Consider the following 27,993-nt stretch of genomic DNA (forward strand, 5'->3'; position numbering starts at 1 on the left):
TTCCGGGGTTGGCGAGGGGTCTGGGATGCCCTCTGCCGAGATGGAGTCCACCCTGCAGGACCCTGGCAGAAAAGGTTTCCAGGGCCCTGGCAGGGTGGGAAGGACCATGGGGATGGCGTGGTGGCTGTCCTCTCTTGCTCTGTCTTTCGCTCGGCATTTCTGGAGCACCCACTGTATGCCAGGCACACTGCCAAGCCCTGGGGCCACAAAGAGAAATAAAATGCACGTGCGCTGTACCAAATGATAAGGCAATGAGTAGGGATTTGGGATTTGGGGGACATCTGGGGATCTGGGAAGACTCACTGGGAGGAGGTGGTATTTAATTTGAACCTTAAAGAATGGCTGGAATTTCTAAGAGCAGAGACTTGGGAAGCAAGAGTAAGGGGGGATGGAAGGGCATTCTAGGCAGCCAGCTGAATAAGTGAGAGCCAAAGGAGAAAGTACAGGGGGCAGTCTCTGAGCCTGCAATCTGCAGTCAGGTGAGAGCCGGTTGGGGGTCCTCTCAGCTGAATCTTTTTGTGTCTTTGGTGCTCTACCTGGCCTCACCTCCACCCCACGTGCTGTGAACCGCAGACCCTCCTGGTTTCTGTGCTGTCTGTGAACTGAGGGTAAGTGGCTGTTGTCAGCTTGAAAGTGTTATCACTCACTGCAAGAAGCATCTTGGATGTTAATTGGTAAAGCTTAAAAAGCTGTAGAGCTAAAATAGCTTAAAGGAGAAAAGCCATGTGACTCTATCAACATATAATTTATCAAGTGTGGAAAGCTGTTACAATTCTGTAGTCCTTCTGATAAAAACCAAGGGGAAACTTCTTAAAAAAGATAACAAAATCACAGAAAACATAATGCTGACAGTCTAAAGTTATTCCCATCAAAGTCAGGCTTAGGACAGAGAAGGTCATTCCCACTACCCTAACCCCACATAGTTTAGATCAGTTTAGTTAATAAGAGGAGAAAATGGAGCAAATATGAGGAAGATAAGGATCATTACTTGCAGATTGTATAATATGGATAGAAAAATCCTAACCAATAAGGCGATTAGACCACAAGTTAAACACTAAAAATCAATTAGATCAATGTATGTATGGGAATTTTGTATATGAAAAGAAGGCTTTCATATCAGAGGGAAGTAGATACACTATTTAATAACCGGTGTTGGGACAACTGGCTGCACTTTGGAAGGAAAGAAATTAAATTCCTATCTCATCTAAAAATAAACTCCAGATAAGTCAAAGAGCTTAACATTAAAAATAAAACTATAAGAAGTTCCTTGGTGGTGCAGCAGGTGAGGGATCTGGTGTTGTCACTACTGTGGCTTGGGTTTGCTCCCTGGGAACTGTCATATGCCACAGGTGTGACCTGTCCCCAATAAAAAAACCTATAGAAAAAAGTAGACTATTTTAATAATCTTATGTTCATGCCTTGGATCTCGAGATCCTATGGCTGTGGTGTAAGGCAGCTCCGATTCGACCCCTAGCCTGGGAACTTCCATGTGCTGCAGGCATGACCCTGAAAACCAAAAAAAAAAAAAACTTATGTTGAAGAAAGTCTTTCTAACAAAATTTAGAAGATACTTTTCTCTCTTTCTTCCTTTCATCCTTCCTTCCTTCCTTCTTTCTTTCTTTCTTTTTGGCCTGCTGCATGTGGAAGTTCTTGGGCCAGGAACTGAATCTGTTGTGGCACAGATTGTGGCAATGCCGGGTCCTTAACCCACTGTGCCACCAAAGAACTCTAGAACATTTTTTTAAAAAATTGCACAGGCTTGACTACTTAAGTTTTTAAAAATTCTGTAGAATCAGATTTCTAGTATTCTAATTCTGGTTCTGCCACTTAGTAACTGGGAGACTCCAGGCTAAGTTACTTATTCTTTCTGTGTTTCAATTTTCTCCTTTGTAAAAAGGGGATAACAATAGCATATACTTTGAAATGTAGAAATTAAATGAGATACTCCACGTAAAGCATTTAGAACAGTGCCTGGCATATTGTAGTACTCAATAAAGTTTAGCTATTAGTGTTTTTACTGCTACAACTTCTGAGAAAAATGACATTTACAGTTAAAAGATAGACTAGGAAACAACATTTATCACACAATAGACAAAGGGTAAATGTCCATAGCATACAAAGAGCTTCTACAAGTCAATAAAAAACCCCAATAACCTGGTAGAATATGAACTAAGAATGTTAACAGGTACTTGATGGAAGAAATTTAAATAGTCAATAAACATATGAAAAAAGTTCAACTATATTAGCAGTGAAAGAATCCAATTAAAACAATATTTAGATACTATCATTTTTTTGCCTCTCACTTTGGTAATATTTAGTGTTGGTGAAGGTGTTGGTTGAACTGTAAATCACTCCATTTTTAGAGAGAAATTTGGCAATATCTGTTAAAATGTAAAAAATGTAAACTCTGAACAAAATCACTTCTAGGATCCTCGCCAACAAAAATCCAACAACATTTTTAGCATCATTTACAACATCAAAACTTTGGATAGAAGTTGGAAGCAAAAAACAATGATTGTCAATATGGACATGAGACGTTTAAGTAATGGAAGCCCATGTAAACATTATAAAGAATGGAGTAGGAGTTTCTGCCGTGGCTCAGCGGAAATGAATCTGACTGGTATCCACAAAGACGCAGGTTCGATCCCTGTCCTCCCTCACTTAGTGGGTTAAGGATCCGGCGTGCCATGAGCTGTGGTATAGGTTGCAGTTGTGGTTCGGATCTGCCATTGCTGTGACCATGGTATAGGCTGGAGGCTACAGCTCTGATTGGATCCCTAGCCTGGGAACCTCCATATGCCTCGTGTGAGGCCCTAAAAGATAAAAAAAAAAGGAGTAATTTATGAACGCATTTTGGAAATTGTTTATGACATGGTAAATGAGAGGAGCACATTGAAGAACAATATGTATGTTATGATCTCATTTCTGTAAAAATTAAAAAGTATGCACACGTGCATTTACATGTATGCATATAAATTTACGTCTGCATAAGCATTAAAAAGTCTTCAGTGAAGGTGGGAACACAAAGGTCAACAGTGGTTTCCTCTGAAGTGTGGGAGTCATTCCTTCCTTCTGCTCATTCATTCATTCATTCATTCAGCAAATAGCACATGCTAAGCACTGTTTAAAGCACTAAGGACATGACAATAAATAAAATGGACAAAATTCCTATCCTCACATAGCTTCATTCCCATGCAGGAAGACAGACAATAAAGAAATAAATTACAGAGTATTTCAGATGGTAATAAGAGCTATGGGGAAAAATAAAGCAGAAAAGGAAGCTGGAAGGGGAGTTTGCAATTTTAAACAAGGCGGATTGAAAGTGTAGAGGGAACATTTCACATCTTTATATACTCTTTAAAAAAATGGTAGACTTGAGTGTCTTTCTCATTATGTGATTCGTTTCTGTATATTACACATAAACAGTATGAAAAGAGAAGGAAAAGTTCTAACAGTGGAGTTTCTGACTGGGGAGTAGGGCATAAAATTTGGGACTGACTTGGTTTTTTCCTTCCTCATCTTTGAAAAAAAAATCACCCCTAACTGCTCATTCTTGACTGTGGAAAATAATCTACACGTGTGAAGTTCTCAGTCTCTTCCTCACTCATTGAGTATATTACTGGCATATCAATTGGTATGTCATTTTTGTTATTTTCCCCCAAAGACTTGCTTTCTTAATTGTATTTGCCTAAGGGCATTTAAAAATTAGTTTGCATTTCTGAGTGCAAACCTATAGGGAAACCTGATAAAATGCAAATTGCTTATCTATTTGGGGTAAACTCATTAATTCCAGAGTAACCTTTATTTTATTAGCTTTCCCCATGGGAGAATAAGGGACACAAACTAAGGAACGAAAGTTAAGAGTTTTGATGGCAATTAATGTCGACTACATGGATTGCAAGTTCTTGGATAAAGTGACAAAATATGCAAAAGGTTTTTGAATCTCGGTTTTATGCAGGGTCTGTGGTGGAGAAACTGATGCCCTCTCAGAGTCCCTTCCCAGTCTGGTCCCTTGGGCCCTCTGCAAGACTTTTAAGGAGTGTGGAAGGGGAAGGGGAGCCGTGATTTGTCATCTGCCGGCAGAAAAAAGGAAGTACAGGCCAAACTGCCACAGAAAAGATCTGAAGATAAACATGAAAAATACATTCTGGATATCTGCTTTGGGATCCACAGGAACAGCAGTCTGAGTTCCCCATTCTGGCATCAGGTTTGAGTGGTGCTGGGACTAGTTTCAGGAGTTAGTTAGCAGGGTCAGGTGCGTCTCCACAGCGGAGCCTGTCAAGAGCTGCTCCAGGTGCTCCATCCTCCTCTCCAAACGAGTACCTTTTCACTTTTCAGCGTCCCAGTTTTCCCAGTGATGTAATGGCCAGAGCTGTCTTTGCTCCTCTTAACTTCTCCCAGAGGTTGAGGACACATGAGAGACAGGAAGATTTGCCCTTGTGCAAACAAAACTAAAGATTTTGAAATTACGTTAGTAGCAAACTTTCTGCCAGACAGGGTGTGTGGAAGGGCTACACACTGTGCCAATTTTTTTTCTCCTTAAACAGACTCTGTGAAATAGTTATGGCAGATATTTATTCCTTTTTAGCAGACATGCAAATTGAGCCCTGAGCTCTGGTAAAAAGATGGACAGTGGTCTCATAACTCCTGGGTAGGTTCAATGATGTACGCATAGCACCTGCGAGCCTTTTTTGTGTAGTTAATTCACATTACTGTCAATCATCGTGAATGAGCTTTTCCTGCCCGGGAAGAAATTCCCCTCATACCTAAATTCAGAACTCTTTTAATCCCTTGCAGAACCACAACTATCTTGGACTACGTCTCCCATCGTGCAATGGGAAACGTGCAGCCCGCCTACGTGAGCTGACGGGACCTCTAACCAATCCAATGCTAGAGTTCGTATTCGGCGACCTATTATCTGCGGGTAGAGGCAGGACTCTCAGTTGCTAGGTTGTTACCCTTTCCGGAAGTGGTTGTTGGCCGCTGCAAGGCAACACCCCGGCGTCCCTGGAAGCGGGGAGCCGGGGTGGTGCTGGGGAAGCTGTTCGGAGCCGGGAGCCAGCGTCCAGGGTCTCCCGGGGTGGGGGCCAGGTGAGGACACCCTCGAGGGAGGGGTTGGCTGGTGGGGAAAGAAGGGAAGCGGGAGAGTCGAGGCACACTTGTGTGCTACTGAGCGGGATGTGCACGAGTGTGGGCGGGAACTGAGGGAAGAAGTGAAGATAGGGTTGGGTCAGTGCGCCTTTTTCCAAAATATGAGTGGTGGAAGGGCAGTGCTGGCGGAGCGGTGAGAATCGGCCCTGGGCGACGAGTGTGAGCTTGCGGGGGTGTTCGTTTGTTTGCCCTGTTCCGAGTTAGTTTGCGAGGCGGTCTTTCTGAACCCTGCTTGAACATCTTTCCGGTGGGGACGCTTCCCCACATATCCGAATCACGGCTGGCCCAATCTCTGCCGTCCTTTGGCCAGCTGGAGAAGTTTTTTTGTTTTCGTTTTTTTCCTTTCCTTGAGTTGATTCAGAAATCTGCCTTCTCCGCCTGGAACTACTCCCCTCACTTTTCGTGCATAACTCCTTTCTCCCGGGTTTCCTAACCCAGCCCCCGCTCATCGGCCTTTGCAGGCCCGTCCTTTCTACTCACCACACTCCTGGGTGATTTCATCTAGAGTTTCAGTTACTGTCTACTTAACGGTTACTCCCAAACTATGGCTCCTGCCAGATCCCTTTTCCTGAACTCCGACTTGCTTACTGATCATCCCCAACTGAATGCGGCCCCAGCCTTCCTATTGAAGGACTTCACCCTTAACTCGGTCGTTTCGGCACCGGGAATTCATTCTTCTAATACATGCAGCAAACATTTGCTGGACATTTCCTGTATCTAGGCAGCACGCTGGATGGGGCTGTCGGGCGAGGGATAGATGTGAACAATCACAATATACTTGCTGAGACTGGCCACCTGCCTCTCCCTCACTTGCTGCAGACATCAAGTACTGGGTTTCTGCCTGCTGATATCCCTGGAATCTGGCCTTCCTTTCCATTGTCACAGCCACTGACAATTCATAATTTCTTGCTTGTGTCTTCAGGATAATTTTTTTTTTTTTGCTTTTTTGGGGGCAGGTTGCGTACCTGGGGCATATGGAGGTTGACAGGCTAGGGGTCAAATTGGAGCTGTAGCGGCTGTCCTGTGCCACAGCTACAGCCACGCAGATCTGAGCCATGTCTGCGACCTACACCACAGCTCACAACAATGCTGGATCCTTAATCCACTGAGCAAGGCCAGGGATGGAACCTGTGTCTCATGGATACTCTTCAGATTAGTTACTGCTGAGCCATGCTGGGAATGCCTCTTTTTTTTTTTTTCTTTTCTGAATAAATTTTATGGCCACACCTGCAGCATATTGACATTCCTGGGCCAGGGATTGAATCCACACCACAGCTGTGATCTATGCGGCAGCTACAGCAACGCCGGATCCTTTAACTCACTGCACTGGGCTGGATTGAACCCGCACTGGGTCTGCAGCGACCCAGGCTGCTGCAGTTGGGTTCATAACACACCATGCCACGGTGGGAACTCCAGGATAACTTTCTAAGTGACCCCTGTGCCCCTGTTCTTGCCCTCCTCCAGTTAGTTCTACATAGCTGTCAGACTCATCCGTCTAAACTACAGATTTGGTCAGGCCACTCTCCTTTGTGAAATTTTGTGATGGCTCCTCATCATATATAGGATTCAGCCTCAAGCCTCCGAAGCCCCTTCCTTGCCTTCCAATGTCGTTCTTGCTCCTGCCACCCCTCCCATTGTCCCTTGTGGCTGGTCATGTCAGAATGGTTAGGAACCCAGGGCTTTGGAGTCAGATGTGGATGCATTCATGTTCTGCTATGCCATTTACTAGCAGTGAAACCTTGGGCAGTTTTAAAAAAAAAATTTTAAAAACTTGCTGAGTTTTCTTTTTTGAAGAGGGGTAATAATCTCTATTCAGCTGAGAGGTTGAGATGAGATGATGTATATATATAGAATTAGTACAGTTCTTGGAATATAAGCTTTTGTTGTCATCATTAATTCCCCGCAACTACCACATATATACTCTCTTCTGCCTCTTTGCCTTTGTTAATGCTGTCTTTTTTTTTTCTTTTTTTTTGTCTTTTTAGCTATTTCTTGGGCCGCTCCCGCAGCATATGGAGATTCCCAGGCTAGGGGTCGAATCAGAGCTGTAGCCACTGGCCTACACCAGAGCCACAGCAACGCGGGATCCGAGCTGCGTCTGCAACCTACACCACAGCTCACGGCAATGCCGGATCCTTAACCCACTGAGCAAGGCCAGGGACTGAACCCACAACCTCATGGTTCCTAGTCGGATTCGTCAACCACTGCGCCACGACGGGAACTCCAATGCTGTCTTCTGCTTCAAATAACCTTACTCCCTTATCGTGTGAACTCCTGCTTATCCCTCAAGAACCATCTCCATGGTCCTCTACTCTGATTGCCTTTGCTTCTGTGTTCTGTTATATTTTCTGTTAGGATGCACTTAATATGCTATATAGTCACGTGTTTAAATATGTGGCTTCACAAGTAGGCTGAGCTAGAGTGTTATCAGGTTTGTAGCCCTGACAGGTGTTCAGTAAGTGCTTGTTAGGTGTCTAAATGGCCTCCGCTTTATAGTCCTGGTACTAGATCTGTCCTCTGGAAGAATATAGAGTAGCCCTTTAAATAAGTGAATGAGAATAACAACAACCAACATTTGAGATCTTACTATGTTTTGAGTATTTTACATGTATTGACTCATTTAATCCTCACAGTTCTTTTAGACATTATTATTATCCCCACTTTACAGATAAGGAAAACTAGGGCATCTTGCCCAGCTGGTAAATGGCAGAGCTGAGATCCAACGCCAAGAATGTTCTAAAACCCTGTGCTCATTACCCCTGCGTAATCAACTCTTATGTCTTCCACGTTCTCCTCAGTGCCTTCTCCAATTAATCTTTTCTTTTTCTGTGGCAAATTAACTTCATAATTGTTCAAGCAAGGTGGAAGAAGTAAATATTCAGGGAACCCTAAGTATGCGTGTGTGCGTGTGTGCGTGTGTGGTCTGTTAGCATGCAGGCGTGGAAAACTTTTTGGCTCTGCCCATCACATCAGACCACGGTGTCGAGGGATTGGGAGACAGTGACATGTATTGAAGGGAGCTGGGGATACTTAGCTTGGAGTAGAGATGCCTCGGGTGTTCTGTGGGTCCAGAGTGTAGAACAGGACAAATGGGAGGAAATTTCTTAGAAATAATTTTTGGCTTAATCTTGAGAAAGACCTGTTCATAGTTAAGAATGGTCTAACTGTGAAATTGACATCTAACTCTAGTAATACTGTTACTTTATTTAACAGTTTTGTGTCCCAGGAACTATGCCAGGCACTTTACAAGTGTTATCATCACATTTCATCTTCAAACAACTTTTTGATGTAACTTTTTGTGATTATTTGAATTATACACACCTGAGGTTATTAAGGCTTAGAGAGGTGAAGGACTTTGCCTTAGGTCATATAGCTGGTAAGTGAGAAAGCTGGAATTGAATTCAGGTGTTTCTGGCCCTCAGCGTGGTGCTGTGACCACTGTGCTGTCACTTAAAAGCATAGAGAAGAAAAATTTGGCATGAGAAGGGCGATTGCAGCAAAGCTCTTATGGGCTTTTTCTGGCTCTTGAGATTGATTGTTTGGTTGTGTGTTAGTAACTTAGAGCACTGTCCAGACTCCTACATTTGCATAGCTTTTTTTTTTTTTTTTAAGTCTTTTGTCTTTTTAGGGCCATACCCATGGCATATAGAGTTTCCCAGGCTAGGGTTCTAATGGGAGCTGTTACTGCTGGCCCACGCCAGAGCCACCACAACAACAGATCTGAGCCGCATCTGCGACCCACACCCCAGCTCATAGCAATGCTGGATCCTTAGCCCACTGAGCAAGGCCAGGGATCGAGCACGAAACCTCATAGATCCTAGTCGGATTCGTTTCTGCTGCACTGTGATGGGAAGTCCTGCATAGCTTATTATAGGCTTGGTTGGAAAATGTGGAGGGAGGCAGGGGCATGGCCCTTAGCAGTCTGGTTTAACGAGACAGGTGGAACATGTTCTCATGAAAAAGTACTGTTGAAAAAAGATGCCTGGGAACAGAGGAAAACTGTCCTTTGTGCTGAGGTAGTTATAAGTTGACAGGAGAGGCTGTGGTTAGCCAGGGAGGGCTTCCTGGAGGAGGTGTATGAGCCCTTCCTTTTTTGCTAGATGCTGGAATGGGCAGGAGATGGGTAAGGACAGTTGGGTGTCCCTCCCCCACAACTCTCTGGTTCACAGTGAGTCTCAGGCCTGGTGGCAAGCACATCTCATCCATCCATCAGTGAATGCTGCATAGAGTACGGTGTTGGCGCTTCAGAAGCCACATCTAGGCTGCCATGATTGACAGTGATGTCCCTCATGGTCTCAGGCTTGGAGGGAAATACTAGGACATGTGCTGTGTATCTGCTGTGCTGATCTCAGAGCTGCTTTCTCAGACGTCTCATCTTCTCCCTGCCCCAAACCACTCTAGCCCAAGTTATTATCACCTCCCATCTAGGCGGTTTTCTGCTGGATCTCTCTGCAGCCACTCTGATTTGCCCGTGCTCATTCTTCTGGTAGGACACCTTTTTCTTTCTTTGTCTAGTGAATACTACTCGTTCTTCATTTCCTAGCACAGGCTTCATCTAAATCAGGCTCATTTCTTTCAGCGCTCTTACCTCATTTAAAATTATACACTTATCTGTGACCGGCACGAGACAGTAGCTCCAGGAAAGTAGCAGTTGAATCTGTTTTTTTTTTTTTTTTTTGGCCTTGCCCATGGGCCAGGGATGGAACCCACACCAGAGTAGTGACCTGAGCTACTACAGTGCCAGTGCCAGATCTTTAACCTGCTGAGCCACAGGAGAAGGCCCTGTTTTTATTTTTTTATTTTATTTTTTGTCTTTTTTTTTTTGCCGTTTCTTGGGCTGCTCCCGCAGCATATGGAGGTTCCCAGGCTAGGGATCGAATTGGAGCTGTAGCCACCGGCCTATGCCAGGGCCACAGCAACGCGGGATCCGAGCTGCATCTGCAACCTACACCTAGCTCACGGCAATGCAGGGTCCCTAACCCACTGAGCAAGGCCAGGGATCGAACCTGCAACCTTATGGTCCCTAGTCAGATTTGTTAACCACTGAGCCACAACGGGAACTCCAAAAAGGCCCTGTTTTTAATCACCCTTGTGTCTCTAGTGCCCAGAAATAAATAACTTAGTAGGTGCTCAGATATTTCTCAAGTGAGTAAATGATCTCCAGTAGCCATTGAACAAATGTGGTTTCTCTTCCACTACCTTCCTCATTCTTGTAATTCCTGTCTTTTTTGGCCCTGTCTTTGCCCACATCTTTCCTCAAGCCACGAAAGGCAAGCTAAGAAGGCAGACTCGAGCCCACCCATGGTTTAATTTTTTTCTGGCAGAAGATTTGTTTGACATTTGAGTGATCCAGGAATTTAAATTTCGACATTCTTCCCGAACATTAAGTAGTTAAACATAGGCAGTTATGTAAATAGCTAATTAGGCGTTTTGACACCAGGACAGAAATTTTTTAAATTGAAGTATATAGTTAATTTACAATGTTGTGTTAATTTCTGCTGTGCAGCAAAGTGGTTCAGTTATATGTGTGTGTGTGTATATATATATACACACACACACATTCTTTTTTTAAAAATATTCTTTTCCACAATGATTTATCATAGGACAATGAATATAGTTCTCAGTGCTATATGGTAGGATCTCATTGTGTATCCTCTCCATGTGTAAGAGGTTACATCTGCTAACTGCAATCTCCTACTCCTTCCCTCTCCCAATCGCCTCCCTCTTGGCAACCACAGTCTGTTCTCCTTAGAAGACAGAGATTTTACCTGTCCCCTGCTTTCTGGAGATGGGGTTGTCTAGAGAGAGGTAACAATTCTCAAATGCAGAATTTCTCCAGTTCTCTGAGGTTGTTGGCACAAGGCCTTGCAGAGACCACCGCCTGTTGAGTAATCTGGAGCCTGACGTTCAGGCCATGGTGATTCCTCCTTCCCTAGAGTGCCTTTCCCTTTATCTTTCCCTCTCCTCCCTCACTCAGAGGATTAAAGATTCCGAGGACTCTTTAAGCCACCGGGCTGTGGGCCACGTCTACTGCTCTGGTTCTTGGTACTTTTCTCCTCTGTTTTTTCAGAGCCGAGCCCTGCTCATCTCTGACTATGCCTGTGGAGGCTTAAGTATTATGTCCGCAGGGTGTTAGTGGTTCTTAGGATGGGGAGCAGATTGTTGCTTGGGCTTAAGTACTGCAGGGAAGAATGCGTCTTCCTTCAGCCTTTCTTCCTGAGGCACCAAGTTACTGCTTGGAGGAGTCGTGGTGGGAAGAGAGATGGCAGAGCCTGGCTCCCTCGGGTCTGGTGCCTGACAAAGGGCACCATCTTCTGAGAGTTCAAAGTCAAGACACCTCCCTTGCCCATCTCTTAGCTGCCAGAGGGCAGAGAGGGCCACAGGATGGTCCCTCAGACATCCTTTGCTGTTTATCAGGGGCCCCTCTCCAGGGGTCTTGGAACAGATTCAGAATCACCAGGTCCGGCTGTTCCCTGAGCACTCATTAGAGGCCGGGTTATGACTGCCTTTTTTCTTTCTTTCTGCCTGCACCTTTCTTGCTGTGGCTTGTGGAAGTTCCTGGGCCAGGGATCAAACCTATGCCACAGCAGTGACCCAAGCCGTAGCAGTGACGTGAGGTCTTTAACTCACTGCACCACCAGGGAACTCCCTTTTCTTTCTTTCTTTCTTTTTTTTTTTTTGTCTTTTTACAGCTGTACCTGCAGCGTATGGAGATTCCCAGGCTAGGGATTGAATTGGAGCTATAGCTGCCATCCTACGCCACAGTCACAGCAACGTGGGATCTGAGCTGCATCTGTGACCTACACCACAGCTCACGGAACCTTAACCCACTGAGCAGGGTCAGGGATTGAACCCACATCCTCCTGGATACTAATCACAACTCATGGCAACGCTGGATCCTTAACCCACTGAGTGAGGCCAGAGGTGGAACCTGTGTCCTCCTGGATACTAGTCGGGTTCGTTAACCACTAAGCCACAACTGGAACTCCCCTTGACTGCTTTTTCTTTGGTCTTTTTAGAGCTGCACCCGAGACATATGGAGGTTCCCAGGCTAGGGGTTGGATCAGAACTACAACTGCTGGCCTATACCACAGCCATAGCAATGTGGGATCTGAGCCGCATCTGTGACCTACACCACAGCTCATGGAACCTTAACCCACTGAGCAGGGTCAGGGATTGAACCCACATCCTCCTGGATACTAATCAGGTTTGTTAACTGCTGAGCCACAATGGGAACTACCCCCTCCTGCCTTTTGGTGATGAGATCTTTCTGCTCACTTTCCCTGCTGTGAGGTCTGTGTCATGCTCGGTGGAACAGTGACAGGTTCTGAAGAGGTGGTACAGGAGAGTCAGGACTGCTCCTTCAGGCTCCCTTTGGTCACACTCGTGTGGCTGACACTGCTTTGGTTGGGGAGGCACTCCAAAGGGCTGTCCACAGCAGCCACTTTACAGGGTAACTTGTTCCTGTCATTGGGCTTCAATGTGGGATGTGTCACAGGGGAGAGCTGCTGTGACCTGGGGCTCTGAGGCAGTTGCAGGAGTAGGAATGTAGAGGGAGGAGAAGCTCTAGAAACTTACCGGCTTGTCAGTTGAAGAACATGGCACTGCCCAGCCCCTGGAGCTGGGGACCTTGGATTCAGGTTGGATTCCTTCCAACCAACCCTCCCCCCATCCACCCCACTCCCCCACATCCTGGTCCTATTAAACCTACCATCACAGCATCCTCATGTCTGTCCCTTCTCCATTCCCACTGCTTCTGCCCTAGTTTAAGACTTCATTGTCTTTCTCCCGGACCTCAGCCTCCTCAGTGGTTTTCCTGATGCCAGTCTCTCATTGCTCCAATCCAGCCATGCCACTCCTACCAGAGTTCTTGCCCTGATAAATGGCCACTCTGCCACTTGCTTCCACCAAAACTCACAGTGACTCCCATCTGCTACGGGGCAGTCGAGGCCCTTCAGCGTCACTCACCAGGCTCTCCAGGGCTAGTCCTGGACCTGGCTCCTACCCTGGCCCTGCCCTGCACGCTGGCATCGGTGCTCCAGAACACGCTGCCTGAAGTGCTGTTCCCTCTGCCCAGGAGTCCTCTCTCCACAGTGAGAACTCTTGTCAGCCTCTGGTACCCAGCTCCTTGGCAAAGCCTTCCTTCATGCCTTTGGGGCGGTAGATTACTTCCAGCAGGACCTGTTTTTTTCCTTCTACTACTGTTGAAGTTGTTGATGTTGCCTCCATTAGACTGTAAGCTCCTTGAGGGCATTGTTGAGTATAAATAGGGATGTGCAAATAGGGGTACGTGTTGGGCCAGTGTGACTACACTGGGTTGCGTTGGTTTATGGGGGTGTGTGTGCTACTAGTTACTTGAGAGTGTCACTAGGTTTTCTAGTGGGGGTCCTAGACTATTAGTTCTTAACTCCTATCTGCGGGGGCAGTGTATGAAAACAGACTCTTGAAAGAGTTGAGTTTTTGGCTCTTTTGTGGTCCACAGAGACTTTAGCAAGTCTTTTTTTAGGGGGGGGTGTCTCAGGGAGCTTTCCCAGGTGCAGAGGTTATAAGGCCTGAGTTCTGAGCTGTTGGTCCCACCCTCCACCCTCCCTGGCCTCTGGAAAATCCCCGGCTCAGTTGGCCTGCAGGGGCTGGTCTGGCCCAGGCGCTTCACAACCGCTCCAGCTCCACCCCTCCAAGCTGGGACACTGACTTTCTCTCTGGGTTGGGGGTCTCTGGGATCTAGGTGTTGAAGCCCACACCAGTCATGGCTGGAAGACCCATTCGCATAGGAGACCAGCTGGTTCTGGAGGAAGATTATGATGAGACCTACATCCCCAGTGAGCAAGGTAAGAGGCCTGGGTGGATTGTAATAGTTCTTTGAAGGCAATTATGTCTGGTTTATTTCGCTCTTTCCAGTGCAAAGTATGGTACATGTACCAGGCTGCTCAGTATATTTGGGTTAGATCAGAGGTTAGCAGACCCCATGAGCCTAATCTGGCATAATGCTTGTTCCTGGGCCAGGGTTCAAACCATGTATCGCAGCAACCCAGGCCACAGCAATGACAGCGCTGGATTCTTAACCCACTAAGCCGCCAGGGAACTCCTGTAAATAAAGTTTTATTAGAAAATGCCACATTTATCTGTTTATGTCTTGTTTATGGCTTCTTTCATGCTACAAGAGCAGAGCTGAATAGTTGTGACAGAGACCCTGTGACCCACAAAGCCTAAAATGTTTGTTTGGTGACCTTGGGTCAGATCAGTGATTAATTTTAAATGAAAATATAGGAGGGGATAACATGAAATACAGTGTGTTCTAAGGCCAGGAGAAACCTGATTGCTTAAGAACAAATGAAAGCTGGGTTTTTTAAAAAACAACAATAATAAAATTTATTCAGTGCTGCTGTGTGCCAGTCTCTCAACTAAGAACTTTACATGTATTACCTCTTCAACCCTCGTAGCAACTCCTTGCGTTAGGTACTGTCATTATCCCCATTTTACAGATGAGGAAACAGAGGCTGGAAAGGTTAATTAACTTCCCTGTGGTCACACAGTTTGCTAATCAGGGCAACTAGGATCCACACCCAGGTATTCCAGCTCCTGGGCCTGTACTTTGAAGCACTATGCTGTTCTGGGGGGTGAAGATTGCTTTGAAATTTCTCATATGAGTTTGGACCTGGACACACAGACTTTGGTTAGAGTTTAGATGGTTTGTGAACCAGTTTGGGGAAGAACTCTTGCCTATGTAGGAGTCCCACATTAGGAAAGGATAGGATTTAGTATTGCGTAGGATTTTTGTTTGTTTGCCACGTAGAATTTTTTTTTTTTTTTTTTTTTTTGGTCTTACTAGTACCTAATAAGGCTGAAATGTGCTCATTGCTCTTCTTTTTTTAAACTTTTCTTGGTTATTTTGTTCATTTTATCTCTCCAGGAGATTTAGAGTCACCCTATTTCTAGGGAGGGCTGTGTGTCAGGTAACTGTTGGTATTTTAGAGAAAACTGTGTTAAATTTATGAATGAACCTGGGGAGGATTGACATCTCTATGCAGTTAAGTCACACCTCTTGGTCGTTTTGGCTGTTCCTGTCCGAGAACAGTGTATTCCTTTCTGTTTGTGTCTTTTTTGTGTTCTTTAGGAGTGACTTAACATTTTCTTCGTCTTGGGGTTGTTTTTTTTTTTTTGGCTGTGCCTGAGGCATGTGGAAGTTCCTGGGCCAGGGATTGAACCTAAGCCACAGCAGTAAAAACGCCAGATCCTTTAACTGGTATTGTTAATATTAAAAAATATTTAACCACTAGGGCATCAAGGATCTCCTTCCTCATCTTGGTTTTAAACATTTCTTGCTCAGTTTATTTCTTTTTTTATAATGATTTTTAATTTTTCCATTATAGCTGGTTTATAGTGTTCTCTCAGTTTTCTACTGTACAGCAAGGTGACCCAGTCACACATATCTTTTTCCCACATTATCATGCTCCATCGTAAGTGACTAGATATAGTTCCAGTGCTATACAGCAGGATCTCATTGCTTATCCATTTCAAAGGCAATAGTTTGCATCGGTTAACCCCAAATTCCCAGTCCATCCCACCGCCCCCCCCCCACAACCACAAGTCTGTTCTCCATGTCCATGAGTTTCTTTTCTGTGGAAAGGTTCATTTGTGCCATATCTGAGATTCCAGATATAAGTGATATCATATGGTATTTGTCTTTCTCTTTCTGAACTTCACTTAGTATGAGAGTCTCTAGTTCTATTCATGTTGCTGCAAATGGCATTATTTTGTTCTTTTTTATGGCTGAATAGTATTCCATTGTGTGATATACCATATCTTCTTAATCCAATCACTGTCAATGGACATTTAGTTTGTTTCCATGTCCTGACTATTGTGAATAGTGGTGCAATGAACATGTGGGTGCATGTGTCTTTTTCAAGGAAAGTTTTGTCTGGATATATGCCTAAGAGTGGGATTGCTGGGTCATATGGTAGTTCTAGGTGTAGTTTTCTATGGTACCTCCATACTGTTTTCCATGGTGATTGTACCAATTTACATTCCCACCAACAGTACAGGAGGGTTCCCTTTTCTCCACATCCTCTCCAGCCTTTGTTATTTGTGGACTTATTAATGGTGGCCGTTCTGACTGGTGTGAGGTGGTACCTCATAGTAGTTTTGATTTTCATTTCTCTAATAATCAGTGATGTTTTTTCATGTGTTTGTTGGCCTTCTGTATATCATCTTTGGAGAAATGTCTGTTCAGGTCTTTGCCAATTTTTCAGTTGGGTTGTTGGCTTTTTCCTATTGAGTTGTATAAGTTGTTTGTATATTTTAGAGATTAAACCCTTGTCAGTTGCATCATTTTAAATTATTTTCTCCCATTCTGTAAGTTGTCTTTTTTTTTTTTTTTCTTTGTGTGCAAAAGGTTTTTGGTTTGATTAGGTTTATTTTTGCTTTTATTTCTGTTGCTTTGGGAGACTGACCTGAGAAAACATTTGTAAGGTTGATGTCAGAGAGTGTTTTGCTTATGTTCTCTTGTAGGAGTTTGATAGTGTCTTATGTTTAACTCTTTAAGCCATTTTGAGTTTATTTTTGTGCAATGGTGTGAGGGTTTGTTCCAGTTTCATTGATTTACATGCAGCTATCCAGTTTTTTCTCAGCACCACTTGCTGAAGAGACTGTCTTTTCCCCATTTTATATTCTTGCCTCCTTTGTTGAAGATTAATTGACTGTAGGTGTCTGGGTTTATTTCTGGGTTCTCTATTCTCTTCCATTGGTCTGTATGTCTGTTTTGGTACCAGGACCACACTGTCTTGATGACTGTGGCTTTGTAATATTGCCTGAAGTCTGGGAGAGTTATGCCTCCTTCTTGGTTTTTGTTCCTCAGGATTGCTTTGGCAGTTCTGGGTCTTTTGTGGTTCCCTGTAAATTTTTGGCTTGTTTGTTCTAGTTCTGTGAAAAATGTCATGGTAATCTGGTAGGGATTGCATTGAATCTGTAGATTGCTTTGGGTAGTATGGCCATTTTTACAGTATTAATTTTTCCACCCTAGGAGCATGGACTATCTTTCCATTTCTTTGAATCCTGTTTAATTTCCTTGATTAAAGTTTTATAGTTCTCAGCGTATAAGTCTTTCACCTCCTTGGTCAAGTGTATTCCAGGTATTTGATTTTTTTGGGGGTACAATTTTAAAAGGTATTGTATTTTTGTATTCCTTTTCTAACATTTCATTGTTAGTATACAGAAATGCGACTGATTTCTGAATGTTAATCTTATATCCTGCTACTTGGCTGAATTTGTTGATCTGCTTGAGTAGTTTTTGGATCAAGTCCTTAGGGTTTTCTATATATAATATCATGTCACCTGCATGCAGTGGCAGTTTTACCTCTTCCGATTTGGATACTTTTTCTTTTGTCTGCTTGCTGTGGCTGATACTTCCAAAGTTGAATAAGAGTGGTGAGAGTGGGCATCCTTGTTTTGTTTCAGATCTTAGAGAGAAGGCTTTTACCTTTTCTCCATTGAGTATTGTATTTGCTGTGGGTTTGTTGTAAATGGCTTTTATTATGTTAAGGTATATTCCCTTTGTGCCCACTTTGCTAAGAGTTTTTGTCATGAATGGATGTTGGACTAAGTTCATTTCTTAACTATTTTATCTTTTTTGGTTTGCTGTTATAATTGGGATCTAACTTTTTCTAAGGATATTTATAAAAACTTTCTGCTTAGTCAAGTGCAGACATGCTAAGCTTGAGACCCCATTTTCTCTTCCTGGCCTCTCAGCAGCTTCCCAATCAGCCTCCTGCTTCTCTTCCTGCCCTTCTCTAGTCTGTGCTTCACTTAGTACCAGAGGGGTCTTCCAGTGTACAGCAGATCACATCCAGACCCTGCTTTTTATAACCTTCCATTAGACTGGGCATGGCACTCTTCAGTGGGTTGTGCAGGGCTCTGCCTGACTTGGCCCTGCCACCTGGCAAGGCTCACCTGGTGCCGCTCTCTCCCTCACTCTGTCGGCCACCTGGCCTTGCTGGCAGTCCCCAGACAGGCCAGGCTGCTACATGTCACAGGCCATTTGCACCTGCTCTTCTGCCTGGGCGCTCCCACTTTCCTCCGTGCTCTCTGTGGCTGGTTCTTTTGTTTCCTACTGGGTTAAGTATCTCCATTCTGAGAGGTTTTCTGACCATTCCTTTAGAAGAAGGAGCCCCCCCTCCGCCTTAACACTATCTCATACCTCATTTACTTCCTTCATTACATCTATCAGACGCTTTAATTCCTTGGGTATATATCTTTTTATGTTGTTACTGTTTACGTTACATTTGTTTCTTCTTCCACAATGTAAGCTCCATAAGGACAGAGGCTGTTTCTCTCTTAGTAATGGCACATGGTGACTGGTACATAAGAGACACTCAAAAAATATTTGTGAAATTAACATGTTAGTCCTTCACTAGCCAAATTCTGGCTGGTTCTTGTTGTCTTTGCTAGTCCCTGAGTGTGTCAGCCTCTGAAGTCCTCCACTGAGATGACCCATTAAGGACATGATAAAGGGTAGAGGTAGCAGCCAGATGAAGAGGTACATAGGGTGAGGTCTGAGAGGGACCTCAGTACAGAAGCTTCTGTCCTGACAGAGTTGGGATGTGCCACCCTCCTGGTAAGGGGAGGTGCCAGAAGCTCTCTGAGCCTCATAGTTTAGGGATGTTTATGCAGGCTTCCTCATGTAGGTATGATCACTTCTTAACTCATTTTCCAGCCCCTCTCTGGAGAATGGAGGTCGAGGCTGAAAATTCCAAGTTTCTCATTGTGGCTTGGTCTTTCTGGTGGCCAGGCCCCATCCAGGAACCCACCCAGAGTCATCACATCGGGACACAAGGCTCTCCTGTCACTCAGGAAATTTCAAGCGCTTTAGGAGCTCTGTGTCAGAAATATTCACAGGAACCAGGGCAGATACACACACACACACACACGTTTGTATGTATCTTATTGTTTATGTAGGTATATATGTATCTTATTTATAGGTATATCTATGTCTTATTATTTCGCAAGGCTGATTGTGATTTTTCCTTCTTTGCTTCCCCCTTTCCACCTCTCTTATCTTCCCACCCTTCTGTCCCTCCTTGCAGAAATTCTCGAATTTGCCAGAGAGATTGGTATTGATCCTGTAAAGGAACCAGAGCTGATGTGGCTGGCGCGGGAGGGCATTGTGGCCCCACTGCCTGAAGAGTGGAAACCATGGTGAGTCAGCACAGGTGCCGCCCTCTGGCTTGACTTGTCAGGCGGGGGGGCCTGGTACCGAGGATCCGCTTTAACTGGCTGCCTTCTGAAGCTTGTTCTGCATGAGTTGGGGACAGCACTGGGCCATCCCTGTGCCAGGCCACCTGATGCTTTGGGCCTGAGCCCAGGCTGCCTTGATGGTCCATGGTCCCTGGAAGGGTTCAGCACTGACATCCAGGGTCCCAGGCTCTAAGCTGCTGCTCTGTGTCAGGCCCCCTAGTGCCAGCATCTGTTTCAGACACATGGAGGAGGTGTCATTGTTATTCTTTACAGACTGAGCTGGAGAGTGACAATGCTGTGCTCTCCTCAGTGTGTCCAGGATGGATGCTGGTGCTGGAGAGGTTTGTGGTGAGGCTACGCAGACCAGCAGGGATTTCTCTCTTCTTGGACAGCCCAACCCTGAGTTCTTGTGACCTGGTCATGAATAGGTTCATATTTCCAGGGTCATTTGAGCTCTTTCTTTTCCTTATTTATTTATTTATTTTTTTGTCTTTTCATCTTTTTAGGGCTGTACCCATGGCATATGGAGGTTCCCAGGCTAGAGGTCTAATCAGAGCTGTAGTTGCTGGCCTACACCACAGCCACAGCAATGCTAAACCCGAGCCACATCTGTGACCTACACCACAGCTCACAGCAACGGTGAATCCTTAAGCCACTGAGCGAGGCCAGGGATCGAACCCCCAACCTCATGGTTCCTAGTCGGATTCGTTTCCCCTGCGCCATGATGGGAACTCCCCATTTGAGCTTTTTGAATTGTGAGGAGCAGACACTCACTTCGGGGAGTAGAGGTTGATGGTGAGGAAGCAGACTGGCCGAGGTGGGACAGCTGCTGCCGGCTCCCCTGACCCCCTGCCAGGACTGCCAGTCCTGGGGATGCCGCTCTGATCTCCTCACAAGCACAGAGCTCTCTCCATGTTGTCTCCCTGTGGGTGGTGCCCTGAGCTGACTTCCTGCCATAGCATGGGATTGCCTGTGTTTGTCCCCAACTAACCCCCAGATGTCTCGGTTGGGGGGTCACCTCTTCCAATGGGACTGTGTATTTCTGCACACAAGGTGTAATTATCCTGTCCTTCTCTGGACCACTTCAAAACCACTGCCGCCATCGCCTTCCTCTTCCTGCTGCAGAGTCGTGGTCACTCCAGCTTCTCCGTGCTCGGCAGGCTCCCTGTTCTCTGGATCCTTTTAGCCGCCTTTCCTTGGACTTTCTCCAGTTCCTGACGTCTTTCTTATAGTAAAGCTGTCAGCACTGCGCACAGTATTCCAGGTGCTGAGGACTCAGTTGTGTTTGTAGGAGAATCTGTCGGGGAGTGATTTCTGTTTGGTTTGCAGTGTCCACCCTGGTAGCCACATTTGCCTTCTCACTCATCTCTTTCTTCTTTTTTCTTTGTGTTTTTGAGTTTGTGTATATCTGTGCTGTTCTGCTTTTGGGTGCATTTTTTTTCTTATTTTGTTTCATTTTTTGGTCATTCCTGTGGCACGTGGAAGTTCCTGGGCAAGGGATTGAATTTGCACCACAGCGGTGACAGTGCTGAATCCTTAACTGCTAGGCCAGCAGGGAACCCCTGGATACATTTTCTAATTAAAAACCACACGAGAGAATCAGAATAAGACCTTAATGTGCTCATCCTCTATAAATAAATGGCTGCAGTGATGTAGAAGGAAACAAAAGGTGATGGAAGGAAGGAAACTGTCATTGACTGTGGGCCAGGGGACCTCATGTACCTGCTTGAGGAGGCTAATGTTCCCTCATCCTCCAGCATGAACCAGGATGGCATGAACTATTTCTCACTTTTTGAAGTAAGTCCTTGAAACTTATGTATATGTGTCATCTTTTACCTTTATTCCCATGACTAATTGCTGTTAATTGGTGAATTCCTTCCAGGTCTTTTAATCCTCCCTCCTGCCTGGCCCCAATTTTATTTTTTAAACATAAGTGGTATGTGGTATACATTGGCTTTTCTTTTTTTTTTTTTTTTTTTTTTTGGTCTTGTCTGTGGCATGTGTAAATTCTCAGGCCAAGGATCAAACCCACGCCACAGCAGTGAGAGCAGCAGATCCTTAGCTGCCAGGCCACTAGGGAACTCCTACATTGGCTCTTCTGTGTTAGTGTGTGAAGGCCTACTTCAATCTTTATCAGCTGCATACTTCCCCATACATAGATGTACCATAACTTTATTAAAAAAAATTCCCGATTTACTTAACCACTCTTATATTGAAAAGTGTTTGGGTTTTTTTTCAAATTGACATTATGTGTGTGTCTATTTCTGGATTCTCTGTTCTCTCCCATTGATCTGATTTTCTGTTGTCTACCTTGACACCAAAGCCATACTACCTTTCTTTTATTTTGCTTTTTAGGGTCACAACCACGTCTTGTGGAAGTTCCAAAGCTAGGGGTCAAATCAGAGCTACAGCTGCAGCCCAACCCCACAGTCACAGCAGTGCAGGATCCGAGCCATGTCTGCGACCTACACCATAGCTCACAGCGACACTGGATCCTTAACCTACTGAACGAGGTCAGGGATTAAACCCGCATCCTCATGGATACTAGTCAGATTTGTTTCTACTGTGCCACAGTGGGAACTCCCTGTTTTTGTTTTTGTTTTTTTGTTTTTTTTTTGCATTTTATGGCTGCACCTGCAGCATGTGGAAGTTCCAAGGCTAGGGGTCAAATCAGAGCTTAAGGTACAGGCCATAGCCACAGCCATAGCCACAGCAATGTGGGATCCGAGCCGTGTCTGCAACCTGCACCACTGCTCATGGCAATGCCAGATCTTTAACTCACTGAGCGAGGCCAGGGATTGAACCTGCATCCTCGTGGTTACTAGTTGGGTTCATAGTCCACTGAGCCACAGGGGGAATTCCCAATGCCATAACTGTCTTGATTACCATAGCTTTATTATAAATCTTGAAGTCATTTAAGGTATCTCCTCCTACGTTGTTCTCCAATTTCGAAGTCATATTCTAGGTCCCTTGCATTTCTGTATAAATTTTAGAATCAGTTTTTCAATTTCTACAAAAAAGTCCTATTAGAATTTTGATTGGGATCACATGGAGTCCATAAATCAATTTGGGAGAACTAACATCGCAAACAGTATTGAATCTTCCAACCCGTGAATACAATCTTGTCTCCATGTATTTAGGTTTTCTTTAATATCTCTAAGAAATCTTTTATAGCTTTTTTTTTTTTTTTTTTTTTTTTTTTTTGGTCTTTTTAGGGCCACACCCATGGCATGTGGAGGTTCCCAGGCTAGGGGTCTAATCGGAGTTGTAGCTGCCAGCCTACACCATGGCCATAGCAACTCAGGATCTGAGCTGAGTCTGTGACCTACACCACAGCTCACGGCAACACAGGATCCTTAACCCACTCTTTTATAGTTTTTAATGTACATACCTTGCCCATATTTTGTCAGATTTATCTCTCTCTTTTTTGGTTGTGCCTACAGCATGTGGAAGTTACCAGGCTGGGGACTGAACCTGAGCCACTGCAGTGAGAGTGCCAAATCCTTAACCCACTGTGCCGCAAGGGAACTTGGAGATTTATCTCTTTTTTTGATGCTTCTGTAAATGGTACATTTTAAAATATTATTTTCCAGTTGTTGGTTGCATTCATATAAAAATAAAATTGTTTTTTGTATGTTGATCTTGTAGCCTACAACCTTGCTAACCTTACTTATGTCAGTCCTAGTAGCTTTTTTGTAGCTTCTATAGGCTTTCTTACATAGATGGTCATGTCTTTTGGGAATAAAAACATTTTTTCAACTTCCTTTCTAACCTGAATACCTTTTATATTTATTTTTTGCCTTATTACACTGCCTCGAACCTCCAATACCATTGAATAGAAGTGGGGACAGTGGATATTTTGGCCTTGTTCCTGACCTTAAGGGGGAACATTCAGTCTTTCACCATTAAGTGTTATGTTAGCTGATGTTGGTGAGGTTTTATAAATGCTTTTGTCAGGATCAGGAAGTTCCCTTGTATTCCTAGCTTGCTGAGAGTTTAAATCAGAAATGGGTATTAAATTTGTTCAGATTTTTTCTGCATCTACTGATAGGATCATATGATTTTTCTATATATTGACTAGTTTTCTTTTTCTTTTTCTTTTTTTTTTTTTTTGACTTTTTTGTCTTTTTCTCCTTTTAGGGCCGCACCCATGGCATGTGGAAGTTCCCAGGCTGGGGTCAAATTGGAGCTGTAGCTACTGGCCTGCACCACAGCCTCAGCTATGCAGGATCCAGGCCGCATCTGTGACCTACACCACAGCTCACGGCAATGCCAGATCCTTAACCCACTGAGTAAGGCCAAGGATCGAACCCGCATCCTCATGGATCCTATTCCGGTTTATTAACCACTGAGCTACGATGGGAACTCAGGCTAGTTTCCAAATATTAGACTGACCTTACATTCCTGGGGTAAACTCTGCTGGGTAATGATTATATATTATGGGATTTGATTTTCTAAAGTTTTGCTCCAAAATAATAGTTTGAAGGGGATGAGATAGAGTAGGGTATTTTTTTTCTTTTTATCCTTTTTATGGCCGCACCACAGCATATGGAGTTTCCCAGGCTAGGGGTCTAATCAGAGCTACAGCTGCCAGCCTATACCACAGCCATAGCAACTCGGGATCCAACTGCGTCTTCAACCTATTCCACAGCTCACGGCAACGCCGGATCCTTAACCCACTGAGCGAGGCCAGGGATCAAACCTGCAACCTCATGGTTCCTAGTCAGATTCATTTCTGCCGTGCCATGACGGGAACTCTAGAGTGGGATGTTTTTTGAATTACTGATTTCTAGTTTTATTTGTTCATTATACCTCTTCTTTGTTAAATTTTTTTTTAAATTCAGTGAATTTTATTACAGGTGTACAACCATCATCGCAACCTAATTTTACATTTTCATCCCCAAACCCTAGCTCACCCCTTCCCCACAACCTGTCTCCTTTGGTAACCATAAGGTTTTCAAAGTCTGAGTTTCTTTTCGCAAAGAAGTTCGTTGTATCCCTTTTTTTTTAGATTCCACATGTAAGTGATAGCATATGATGTTTGTGTCTCACTGTCTAACTTCACTTAGTGTGATAATTTCTAGATCCTTCCATGTTGCTACAAATGCCATTATTTCATTCCTTTTTATGGCTGAGTAATATTCCATTCTGTATATATACCACATCATCTTTATCTACTCCTCTGTCAATGGACATTTGGGTTGCTTCCATGTCTTGGCTATTGTATATAGTGCTGCAGTGAACCCCAGGGTACATGTGTCTTTTCGAGTCATGGTTTTCTCTGGATAGATGCCCAGGAGTGTGATTGCTGGATCATGTATTCTATCTTTAGTTTTTTGATGAATCTTCATACTGTTTTCCACAATGGTTGCATCAATTTATTTATTTGTTTTTATTTATTTATTTATTTATTTATTTTTGTCTTTTTCCAGGGCTGCACCTGTGGCATATGGAGGTTCCCAGGCTAGGGGTCTAATTGGAGCTGTAGCCACTGGCCTACGCCAGAGCCACAGCAACGTGGGATCTGAGCTGTGTCTGAAACCTACACCACAGCTCACAGCAACGCTGGATCTGTAACCCACTGAGTGAGACTAGGGTCAAACCTGCCACCTCATGGTTCCTAGTCAGATTTGTTAACCACTGTGCCGCAACAGGAACTCCGGTTGCACCAATTTACATCTCTAGCAACAGTGTAAGAGAGTTTGCCTTTCTCCACAACATCAACATCATTTGTAGACTTTTTGATGATGGCCATTCTGGCTGGTTATAACAGGGTACTGCACAGTAGCTTTGATTTGCATTTCTCTAATAATTTGTGGTGTTGAGCATCTTTTCATGTGTTTGTTTTTTTTTTTTTCCATCTGTATGTCTTCTTTGGAGAATTGTCTGTTTAGATCTCCCCATTTTTTTATTGGGTTTGTTTTTTTGGTATTGAGCTGTAGGAGGTGTGTATATATTTTGGAGATTAATTCCTTGTCAGTTGCTTCATTTGCAAATATTTTCTCCCATTCTGTGGATTGTCTTTTTGTTTTGTTTAGGGTTTCCCTAGCTATGCAATAACTTTTTTTTTTTTTTTTTTTTTTTGGTCTTTTTAGGGCCACACCTGAGGCAAATGGATGTACCAAGCTAGAGATTGAATCGAAGCTGTAGCTGCTGCACCAGCAGTGCCACAGCCACAGCAATGCCAGATCTGAGCTGTGTCTGTGACGTACCCCACAGCTCATGGCAACGCCAGATCGTTAACCCGTGGCATATGGAGGTTCCCAAGTTAGGAGTCTAATCGGAGTGGTAGCTGCTGGCCTGTGCCATAGCAACAGCACAACAGCAACGCCAGATCCAGGCTGCATCTGCGACCTACACCACAGCTCACGGCAATGCTAGTTCCATAACCCACTGAGTGAGACCAGGCATCAAACCCACAACCTCATGGTTCCTAGTTGGATTCATTTCCACTGCACCATGATGGGAACCCTTCTCTAAATTTTTGATAGCATTTGCCTGTGAAGCCATCTGGTCCTGGACTTTTGTTTGTCGGAAGTTTTTCAATCAGTTTTAATTTCACTGCTTGTGATTGGTCTGTTCATCTTTTCTATTTCATCTTGGTTTAGTCTTGGAAGATTATGCTTTTCTAAGAATTTGTCCATTTCTTCTGTGTTGTCCATTTTATTAGCATGTGGTTGCTTATAGTAATCTCTATGATCCTTTGTATTTTTGTGATGGCCATTTTAACTTCTCCTTTTTTCATTTCTAATTTTATTGATTTGAGTCCCCTCTCTTTTTTTCCTGATAAGTCTAAGGGTTTATCAATTTTGTGATGATCTGTTCAGAGAACCAGCTTTTAGCTTCATTGGTCTTTTCTATGGTTTTCTTTATTTCTATTTCATTTATTTCTGCTCTGATCTTTATGATTTCTTTCCTTCCACTAACTTTGGGGTTTTGTCGGTGCTTTCTCTAGTTGCTTTAGGTATAAAGTTAGCTTGTTTATTTGAGATTGTTAGGCTTGTATTACTATAAACTTCTCTCTCTCTCTGTCTTTTTTTTTTTTAGGGTCAAACCATGGCATATAGAATTTCCCAGGCTAGGGGTCGAATTGGAGCTGCAGCTGCTGGCCTATGGATCCGAGCCACGTTTGTGACCTACACCACAACTCATGGCAACACTGGATCCTTAACCCACTGAGCGAGGCCAGGGATTGGACCCACATCGTCATGGATTCTAGTTGGATTTGTTTCCGCTGCACCACAATGGGAACTCCTAAACTTCTCTCTTGGAACTGCTTTTGCTGCATCCCATAGGTTTCAGATTGTTGTGTCTTTGTCGTCATTCGCTCCTAGGTATTTTTTAATTTCCTCTTTGATTTCTTCAGTGATCCCGTGGTTGTTTAGTAGCATGTTGTTTAGTCTCCATGTGTTTGTGTGTTTTTTGCAGTTTTTTTCCTGTTGATTTCTAGTCTTACACCATTGTGGCTGGAAAAGATGCTTGATATAATTTCAATTTTCTTAAATTTACTGAGGCTTGATTTGTGGCCTAGAATGTGATCTGTCCTAGAAGATGTTCCATGTGCACTTGAGAAGACTGTTCTGCTGCTTTTGGATGGAATGTGTTATCCATATCTATTAAGTCCATCTGGGCTAATGAGTCATTTAGGGCCTGTGTTTCCTTTTGATTTTCTGTCTGGATGATCTTTCCATTGATGTAAGTGGGCTGTTAAAGTTCCCCACTATCATTGTGTTATTGTCAATTTCTCCTTTTAAGACTGTTAGCAGTTGCCTTATATACTGAGGTGAATCCTATATTGGGTGCATATGTATTTGCAATTCTTACATCTTCTTGTTGGATTAATCTTGTGATCATTATGTAATGTCCTCCTTTGTCTCTTACAATCTTTATTTTAAGGTCTCTTTTATCTGATATAAGTATTGCTACTGCAGCTTTCTTTTGATTTCTGTTTGCATAGAATATTTTCTTTCATCCTTTCACTTTCAGTTTGTATGTGTCCTTAGAAATAAAGTGGGTCTCTTGAAGACAGCATATATATGGGTCTTGTCTTTATATCTATTCAGCTAGTTTTTGTCTTTTGGCTGGGGAATTTAGTCCACTTACATTTAAGGTAATTATTTATATGTTTGTTCTTATTGCCATTTTATTGATTGTTTTGGATTTGTTTTTGTTGGTCTTTTTTCTTCTCTTGTTCTCTTGTGGTTTGATGACTATCTTTAGTGTTGTATTTGGATCACTTTTTCTTATTTGTGTATGTATATTTTTGGTTTCCTGTTACCCTAAAGATTTGATATAGGAGTTTATATATACAAGATTATTCTAAGTTGTTGGTCTCTTAATTGCAAATGCATCTCCAATATCCTGTGTTTGTACCCTCCTCGTCTCAATGATTTATGGTTTGGGTAGCATATTTGTCTGTGGATGATTTTCTACTTTTACTATATGTATGCATTTACTGGTGAGCTTTGTCATTTGTAGTATTTTTGTTTCTAGTTGTGGCCATTTCTTTTCCATTCGGAGAAGTTCCTTTAGTATTTGTTGTCAAGCTGCTTTAGTGGTTTAGAATTCTTTTAGCTTTTGCTTGTCTGTAAAGCTTTTGATTTCTCCTTCTAA

At 43.7% G+C, this 27,993-nt stretch overlaps 1 protein-coding gene across 49 annotated transcripts in view; it reads left to right on the forward strand.

The window, feature by feature from the left end:
- Positions 1–4,971: 4,971 nt before the first annotated feature.
- Positions 4,972–27,993, forward strand: part of CEP164 (centrosomal protein 164) — an 82,719-nt gene continuing 59,697 nt past the window's right edge. For 45 of the 49 annotated variants that reach the window (XM_084976176.1, XM_084976186.1, XM_084976182.1 and 42 more), the window contains exons 1-3: positions 4,972–5,091; positions 13,877–13,979; positions 19,230–19,341. In XM_084976176.1, coding sequence (XP_084832302.1) covers positions 13,898–13,979; positions 19,230–19,341 — 194 coding nt within the window. In that variant the 5' untranslated portion in view covers positions 4,972–5,091; positions 13,877–13,897. Of the gene's footprint in view, positions 5,092–5,228; positions 5,285–13,876; positions 13,980–19,229; positions 19,342–27,993 lie in introns of those variants that run through there. The other 4 variants (XM_084976184.1, XM_084976199.1, XM_084976205.1 and 1 more) reach the window with 1 other exon arrangement.

This window comes from Sus scrofa, chromosome 9 (genome assembly GCF_054392235.1).
Source record: "Sus scrofa isolate SSC_HxYL_T2T_F1_AM1 chromosome 9, Sscrofa_HxYL_maternal_Yorkshire_Landrace_v2.0, whole genome shotgun sequence".
NCBI lineage: Eukaryota > Metazoa > Chordata > Mammalia > Artiodactyla > Suidae > Sus > Sus scrofa.